The sequence below is a fragment of the Poecilia latipinna genome, unplaced genomic scaffold, assembly GCF_001443285.1.
Source record: "Poecilia latipinna isolate Pla-1442-1.1 unplaced genomic scaffold, P_latipinna-1.0 Scaffold1826, whole genome shotgun sequence".
Classification (NCBI taxonomy): Eukaryota; Metazoa; Chordata; class Actinopteri; order Cyprinodontiformes; family Poeciliidae; genus Poecilia; species Poecilia latipinna.
The window spans coordinates 30,031-39,520 of NW_015114442.1; the positions used below are offsets into that span (position 1 = coordinate 30,031).

Genomic DNA, 9,490 nt, shown 5'->3' on the forward strand with positions numbered 1-9,490 from the left:
TATTCTAAAAAGACAAGAGACGCACAGTCTTACATGAACACATTTTTATTGCAATAGCTCTATCGAAAGCAAAAAACTTTTGATAAATATAAACACTATGCCGATGCTCAAATCGCGTTCGAGTACCCCTCGTGCCCCCTTTCCCCTCCACGAGGAAACAAAAAGGGAGAAAGAAAGAGAGGAAAAACCCCCAAAAAGGAATAAAAATACGGGATGGGCCACCTGCAGAGGCGCCGATCAAAACATGAAAAAAAAAAAAAAAAGCAACAACTTTATTTACACAAGGAGGATTTCCATTTCCAACACAGATCCCTCTTTTTTGTTTTTCCTCTTACACGGGACGTACGTCGCTGAAAAGTAATGCACATACGAAGGATACACACCTCCTCTCTCTTTCCTGTAAAGCTAATAAACAACAGCATTCAACTCGGAAAAATAAGAACACAAGCAGCAGGGCGGAGCGGGAGTCGCTTCTTCTCCTCGGCTTCCACCGAACCTCATTCCAAGAATCAAAAGCATTCAGAGGTGGGTGAGGAAGAAAAACAACCAAAAAAAAAAAAAAAAGGAAAAAAAAAGTCATCTTGATCCTCATATTTGCCTCCAACTAGTAACTGTTCTACACAGCAGCAAATAAACTGGATTATAGTTACAAAAAAAATAATTGGGCAGGTCATTTTTAATACAAATAACTGCAAAATGCCTACGTAATTAAAAAAAAACATTTTATTGTTCTGCTTTTTCAAAAAATAAGATTTTTTTTACTTTCTGTAAACTAGAAATACGAAAAAAATCAAAAGGTTTGAGAAAAATCTAAACTAAAGTTTGCATAATAATAATGATAATGCATTACCTTATGTAATTTCTGCAAGGATATACGAGTCTCCTCATTTTCGTACCCATTTAAAAACATCGAGGACACATCTGAGGTTGCATTGTTGCCAAGAAAAAAAACAAACAATAAAAAATTAAACCAAACTTTTCTGTAAATCGAAAAAGGGTAGGAAATTTTGAAACGACGGGGTGTAGAAGTTGAACACGAAGGCAATCCAACATGGACATTTCTGAATAAATTAAGAGGGATTAGTCCACAAATCCCCACAAAACTACCATTTTTTTTTTCCTGCCATAGCATTAAAACCCAAGCATAACACGTCGCTGTAGCATAGTAAGTACACAAAAAAAATATTTGCAAAGAAAAAAACGAAAATAGAAAAAAAGAAAAGAAAAACCATCTCATTTATCTCTGGCCGCTGCAGCTGATGTGGGACTAAATCTTTGTTCGATCAAAGGCGGTAAAAGGAGGGCGAACGAAACAAAACAACCTCGAATTGTTCGGTAATATACATGTAAGACACATCACAGGCTTAAAAACAGCATTTTGTGGAGGTTATTCTACAGTTTTCATATCCCCTTTACCTCCACATACATGGGGGGAACAAAAAAGAAATCTGTAACCTTCTCAACATGACAAATTTCCCGTTTTCCTTCTCAATTTTGTCAACACTGGAACTTAAAAAGGAGGAGGCAGTTCGGTCGGGTTGAGGTTTAAGCCCCTCATTTTGGTACGGTACCCATCCTGCTGACGATGCTGTGTTAATGAAAGGCCGTGATCTGGCCGTGCAAAATTAAAAACTTTAAAAAAAAAAAAGAAAACGGAGGCAAATAAAACTATTAAATACAAACCAAGTGAACAATAAGCGTCTCTAAATAGACAGAAAGCACGGGCAGAAACAGTTTAAACGCTGGCATAGTGACGGTATGCGAGAGGAGGCGGTGTCCAGTGTGTCCCGCCTGCTGTTCGGGTTACTGGAACCGTCTTCCGACGTCATTTCCAGCCTCTGACGAACATCTATGTGTGAAAAATCCGCACCGACCGAAATCAAGAGCCCGTGAGAAGGAGTCACCCTCGTCAGAGCGCGTCACTCGTGTTGCGTTTGACGCCTGTACCTGCCGTTCACCGCGCTCTTGCATGAACTGTATGGACCGCATGTGAGGTAAAAGTGAAAGCAACACACACAAAAAAAAAGAGCCACAAACATGTTTCTACTTCAGTCTAAACAGTGCTTTGTGCAGAAAACTGAAACAGACCAACAAGCAGCAGAGGGGGGAAATAATGCGTATCCACCAGCGAATTCTGAAAAATCATTATTTTTCCCCCCCAAGCAAATGGGTCAATATTTTTGATGCCCTAGATTGAAAAATATAATGGTTCTTAAAACCTGTCAAGGTAGGCTACACTTTTTGTTTTAAACCAATTTAAATTCAAGTCCTCTAAAAAAAAAAAAAAAGTGGCAAAAAAAGTCAGTTTGTATAAAGACAAGAATCAGAAATGGAGCAGAAAGTAACAAGGTTAGTTAAGATATCATTAATACCCCAGGCAGATTTGGATCTAAAGTAATCTTAAAATTAAAAAAAAAAAAACATTGACTGGAAGTAATATTAATATGTTGGAGTGGCTCAACCAGAGTCACGCTTTACTTTTATATGATGTAGTTACGCTGACATGTTTCAATCAAAGAATGTGTTTCACACAGGAAGATTTTTGGTGGTGCACAACCTCCAACTTCAATTTTTTGTGCAATTAAAAGCCATACTAAATGTCTAAATACTGGTGGAAACTAGCAAAATATTGGTCAGCGATTGTAGCAAGGAAACACAAATGCATTATAAACTTCAGTAAACTTGACCACCATGTTAATTTATAATGAAAGTTTAAAATTTTTATGAAAAAAAAAAAAAAAAAAAGATTCTGCCTCGGGAATTTTATTTTAATATTAAACTCCACGGTGGACGTACTGCTCAAATTCTTTGTTGCAATCTATTTGGCTTTGGTTTTAATACTCCAAAAAGTATGCAACCTAATTTTTACACAAGAAATATTGCTGGGTGGTCTCATTCCTCTCAAGTATGAGAAAAGTTTCTGAAAATTAGCTGCTGGCGTGTGTTTTCCCGCAATATTTTCCCTCTCTGCCGAGTACCTTTAATCTAGGAAGCAGACTATGAAATGTACCGGGACATCTGTACCTGCTGTGCCAAATAAATAGATGTGCAGTCAGTAAAATAAATACTGTAACGCTGTAAGTTTTCCTACGATAGTAATACACAGATACTGGCGCAGTATTGCAGCAGATTTAGGAGCCGTGTTGTACCTGGGAACTAGAGTGCTCTCCGTGTGTGTGCGTGTGTGTGTGAAGCTAACATGGACCCAGCCACAAGCTTTGTACTGAACAAACTGAAGAAATGTTAAAAAATATATGTGTATATATATCTATAAAGGTCTTCTACAAAAAAAAAGTTAAATTAAATAATCTTGAGGATGGATTATCAGTAGGGTACAAAAAAATTGATGGTAAATGATGAAAGAATATTTCAAGCTTCCAAGTTCGTACCATAATGCCGGCGCCTTTAACTCTAAATTTCCCTTTTTTAGTTTTTCTTTTAATAATACCGCATAGAGAGAAATGATTTAAAAAAAAAAAAAAAAAAACTGCCTGTGCTTGTGTTGTACACCCCTCGGTTAAAGTTCACTGACCGCTGCCTGCTGGATAGTAGTGTTGAACTAACAGGAGGGGGTGGGTGGGAAGAGCAGCAAACACTGGCAGCATCCATTGTTTGAGGGGATGATTAACAGGACAGGATATGCATATAAAACATAAAAACATCAACAATGAAAAACTTAAAAAATAATAATCATAATAATAAAAAAAAAAAGGAACAACCCGCAAGCGGTTTTTTTTTTCTGGTTTGTCATGTTGAAAATGTCGTCTGCGACCAGATGAAAGCAGCTTCTCAGTGTGACTGAAGGTCGAAGGTCACTGTTGGAGGAAGAGGGAGGGAAGGGGGGGCGTGGGGAGGGGCTAAAGGTCAAAGGCAGAGTCAAGTGCCCCTAGATAAGAGATGACGAGGAGCGGGAGGAAGAGGAGGAGGAGGCACACGGTGGACCTCTGCCGCTCAGTCTGCAGAGACAGAAAAACAAATGAAAAAAATGGAGTCATTTGTCAGGAATCAACCTCCATAAACGTTACGGTACATGGAATAGTTAAAGTACAGAATCTTTTGTCATGTTGTCAGCCTGGCATCTATGCATTTCACTGGGATTTTATGTGAGGAACCAACATAAAGTAGTTAACCATTTTGAAGTGCATTAAAAGTCTGAAAAGTGTGGCGTGCAACTGTGTTCATCTGTCTGATTTTTTTTTTCTTTTTACAGAAAATATTAGTTTTTTCAACATTTTGAAGCACATTGAAATTGATATAACTGACAAAAAAAATCTTAAAACGACAGCAAAATAGAAAAACAAGAAAAAGAAGACTGCCAGAAAAACAAGACAAAAGGGCTTGCTAAATAAGTGTAGGTAGTGGACTTTGGACTTCGCTGCCAGAAGATGCAGACACACACACACACACATACAGACCAGTAACATAAAGTTTGCTTCCTGCCCTGCCATCAAGGCCGAGCTCCGGCTGTCAGGTCGGCTGTTGCAGGCGGCCCGGAGGCCCCGTTTGACCTGTGCCATGGCCGCCATCCAGCTGCGTTATTCCACTGAGAGCAGCGCTTTGTCTGACAACAATGTCAGCACCACGACACAATGCAGAAGCTTTGAAAGGGGACGGGAGGAGGGGGGCACTGCTGGAATGCTGCTCCCCTGTTAGACACCAGGATAGAGGGAGGCATGGAATGATAGAAAGACAGGAGGAGTTTGGGAAGCAGACAGTGAACTACAAGGTTAAACCAAACGCAGAAACAGGTACTGGAAAGCAAAAACAACACAACAGGAAGTGGAGAGCAGTAGCAGTAGTAGTATAGAGGAAGACGAGCACTGATGAGATAAGCTAAAGAAATGTGAAGGTGAAATAAGTGCAATGCTTGAGTGATAATGCTAACAAGCTAGCAACCCAATATGCTACGTTATTCCGTCTAAACAGTTTTTTGGGACAGTTTTCAAAAAACGTTTCAATCTGGAAAGCACATAAATATAACATGTTTAATAATGGCGGACAACTGATGCAAAGTTGAAATGTTTTCTACATTTCTGCAGCTAATCTGGTGGGTTGATACACTTCACTTTGAAACACAAATGCTGTTTGGCAGAGCTGAACACCTCCAACCAAACAATAGGCTGTTGTGAACTTGTAGATTTGTAATATCAGCTAACATATGATACGAACATTTTTGTCACTTCAAATGGGCTACATGTGGCTACTCGTTGGCTTCCCCCAACGGGGGAAGGATTTATTTACCTTTCCAGAAGTGAATCACAACAACATAAAAAAATCCAAATTAGCCTTTAATATTTCATATGCGTCATCAGCTCAGCAGTAACTAGAACTAGCCCTATTGGACAGCTACATTTCAGTGTTGTAGTTTTACTTTGGTTAAAGCTGCAGTAGGCAACTTTTATAAGTATGTTGTTATAGTAGAACATGAGAAAAAATATTTGTGAAAAAAATAGATTCCTGTGGTCCTACTGCCACCCGCAGAACTACACCGCTCCCAGTCAGAAACAGCCAATCAGAGCCAGGAGGAGGGCCTTAGCGCTGTCAATGCCCTTTGCTGGCTACAGCTAGTTCCTTACGCCAAAATAAAAATAAATGACATTAAAAATTCTCTTTAAAAAAATTTATAGTGTTAACTATAAGGTGCCCAAAGGGCTGCCCATTTCCAAATGTTTGCTTATTTTTAAACACTTTTTTAATACTAAAGGTAGTTTGAAATTTGAACTCTATTATGTCTTGGTGCGAAAGTGTTAATAAAACCATGTTTCACAGCGACTCCTCCCCAATACATAACATGCGACATTGCATCTGTTTCTAACATATATACAAAGATCTGGAATTAGCCATAAATATCTGATATCTTTCCGAATCAGAAACAGAAATCTGTGCTTCTATGGCATTTTCTTTTTTTTTTAATGTACCACAGCTCTATGCATTTAGTTGTTTAATCATTTTATATTGTTTCATATTTTAAACAAAACTTAAATGTGAACTATAAAAGAAAAGGAAAAGAAAAAGGGCTGCAGACTTTGAATAAAATCCCACAGGCTCACTGGACAACCAGTAGTGTAGGACTGCAGCTATGAGCTAACATGTTGTCTGTTTTCTTAACATTCTGAATCTTTATATATTTACACAGCAAATAACAAGCTTTAGCTAAACAGTGCTTAATTATAGCCGCGACAATAAGACAAAGTTGACTCTGAGCGTGGGCGTGTACGAGGCAGCCAGAGAGCGGCTGAGAGAACGTCTGAGGTCTCTGGGTTTTTCTTTGCAGTCCAGACGCGGACTTTGATCAAAACAGCGCTTTCAGGACACAGGCCAGGCCGACCTGAGCTGACCTCGCTCCAGTGTGTGTACGCTCCCACACTCGCCACAGAATTGGGTTAGAAAAACACTGTTCACCAAACACCTGCGCTAGCCAGGGGCTGCTGGTGTTGTTGCAACACATGCAGGTGGCTCAGCCCCACCGCCTGTCTCTCTCTCTCTCCCTCTGTCTCAGCCCCTCTGCACTCGCTGACCCACCGCCTCTCACTCTCCGTCCCTGTGTGCCCCTAAAAATCCATTCACTCGGATCGGACAGACAAAAGGCATCATGGGAGTAAGCCACGAGCCGGGGTAATGGGTTTAGCCGACATCGGTTGGCGTGGCAGCCAAAGTGATGGTCTTTCAGGAGCAGACTACGGACGGGGGACTTGATTCCCTGTCACCTTGTCAAAAAAGTTCAAATTCAAAATACTGGATTTAGATTTTTCCCGTCAATGAAACCTTCATTTTGTTGGGTAGATATAGACGGTCTGCTCTAAGTGAAGCATTCATTAGGCATTAAGTTATAATTAGATAATTGATACTGAAGTAACTCTCAGTCCTTTGTCTGCAGTCAAATGTAATCAAATGTTGAGCTCAGCAACATGTTTTCATTGACTTGGATGGAACACATTTGGATAACAGATACTATGAGTGTTAGGTTCAGACCAAGACTTTTTCTTAATTGTAAGAAAAATGAGACATAAAATTAGTTGAATAAAGAGACAAGAGTACCAGAAGAAAGTCATAAAATTACTAGAATAAAAGTTGTTTTAATGAGAGTAAAGCTTTGATCGAGTTCTCCAGATCCGACATGGCCGGCTCGTCTAGAACGTCATCCCTTCTTCAAAATCGACTCGGTAATTTGTACAATTGTTTCAAAGTCCTGAGACTGATGATTTGATGTTCAAATATGAAGTATGTTCCATCTGTAAAACTGATACCAAAGTATAACTTCCCAAGATGTCCAAAGTTCCTCATTTTAGATTTCCTATTGTTCACATAGGAGTAAAATTATGACTTTGTTCTAGTAGTATTACGACTTTATTCTGGCAATATGAGTTCATGCTCAAATTATTTCAACTTGTCTTGTATTGTTACGACTTTATTCTGGTGAGTTTATTCTCGTCATTTTTCTTGTATTATGCCATTATTCTCATAATACGATTTATCCTATGACTATTATTTTCAATTTTGAATTTATTATACTTTTTTCTCGTATTATGACTACTCTTGTAATATGAATATTTTCACTGTCGTATAACTTTATTCTCATCATACCACAACTTAGTTCTCGTACAACTTTGTTTCTCTAAATATGACTTCTCATAAAATGACTTTATTCTCGTAATTTATTCGTTTTTTTCTTACCCTAACACTCGTATGATACGTATAAATTCAAGTAACAATAAAATTGCACCAAAAGTTACAAATAACTGGGTTGGTGAAAAGTTAAATATTAATGTTAGTGAAGTTTCTTTGCATTTATCACAATTAAGCATTCTCATTCATTTCAACATCTAAGGAAGTTAAGAGTTCAACAGAGCTGAAAGAAATGACAGCAAACAACAAATTAAATCCATAAAGGCTAAAACCTCCTAAATAAACATGAGCCTACATGTTCAGCGTTTGTTTAAGAAAGCTCTCCAACGTCACATTCCCGTAAGTCCAAAGGTAGGCCAGTGAAATTTTGCTTCGTCATCGCAGTGTGTTTGAGAGGAAAGGTTTACTTTTTTTCCACTGGGCTTCAACAACTTCCAGAAAAGCCTCAGTGATAACAAAAAGGAAGAAACTTTGAGAAGCTGAGGAAATCTAATCTTAACCTAACCGCAGACTCATGACCATTCAAAAGTCTCAAAAGTATCTGACTCTACAGGCCTTACTTATCAAGTAAAAGTTTATGAATAATACTGAACAAGCATGACTCGCTTAGAAAGATTGTTAAAAATTTTGCAGCAAATATTTGGTATATTGAGTAAAGATGCAACGATATAAAAATCTGACTCTATATCGATATCCGATATTAATAGCTGCGTTGTGGCTAGCAACCGATATTTATTTAAAGTGGAGAAGCAACATTCAATGTTTCTGAACAAACTTCCAGAAAACTGCATCAACTATGAACTCATCTTTCAGGAATGATTCCGCTCCGCCGGCGAAGTGCGCAGTGCAGAGGAGCGCAGCAAAGACGCATGCAGTTCAGGATTACTGGTGTATTAAAAAGAAAAACTATTTCGCATAAAAACAAGCATTGCTTAGCCTGGTGGGTGGGGCAAATAAAGCCCCACCAGGCTTAACATACACTGGGGGAAACCCTGCACCTCATACAGAGTGGTGGAGAGGTGATGATGTGGGCTGGTGTTGTTGCCACATTATCTGGACTCCTTTCAGTCATTTGTTTGACCATAGACTCCTCTGGACAGTATCAGTGTTATTGAAGAGTGGCTTCCTATTAAACAAATAAAACATTAAAAATCTGTTGAATATTAACTCGTAAATCAAGGTTTCAGCCTGTGATAAGGGGAAATGTTCGAGTGAACAAACATTTTGAAATTAAGCAACTCCTCCAAAAGATAAGCGATACAGTTTCTGTGCTGAAAGCTTTCAAATGACTTATTCCAGCCAAACAAATGTCTAAAAAACATAAAGTTAAATATGATTTGCATAGTGTATAAAGTAGCAATGATGATGACAGAAACTGCAAAAACAACATTCAGTGTGTTTGGTATGGGAAAAAGCAGCTGCTGTTTGTTTGGGCTGCACAGGAAAGCTTAGATAGATCCCCCGAGGCAAAAAACTGCTCACGAAGAGCCGCTCCTGGCTGACATTTAAAACTATGAGAAACACCTTGAAATTCTCTAATACTCCAGGAATTTGGCGACCATTGCGAATCCAGCTAGACCCAACACGCCCGAAGGTTTGAGGTTCAAATCCCTCTTTTAACCAAATATACCCCAACATTGTCTGGTTGATAGATTTATATACTCCGATGAACACCCACCCTCCCCAAAAAACTATAAATTAAGGTTCCACTCAAACAGGAAATGTGATTCTAAAATGATTTTTCAGGTGCTGAAAGGTATAAAATCCTTTATAAAAAAAAAAAAAAAAAAAAAAAAAGGTCCCGAATTTAAAATTTTCAGGAGGCCCAAAAACCTCCCCCCCCCCCCCCCCCCCCCCCCCCACC

The 9,490-nt window shown here is 38.8% G+C and overlaps 1 protein-coding gene across 1 annotated transcript in view; it reads right to left on the reverse strand.

Annotated features, from left to right (window-relative positions):
- Nucleotides 1-3,430: 3,430 nt before the first annotated feature.
- Nucleotides 3,431-9,490, reverse strand: part of irs4b (insulin receptor substrate 4b) — an 18,944-nt gene continuing 12,884 nt past the window's right edge. Inside the window, exon 2 of the mRNA XM_015014532.1 lies at nucleotides 3,431-3,956. Coding sequence (XP_014870018.1) covers nucleotides 3,952-3,956 — 5 coding nt within the window. The 3' untranslated portion in view covers nucleotides 3,431-3,951. The remainder of the gene's footprint in view (nucleotides 3,957-9,490) is intronic.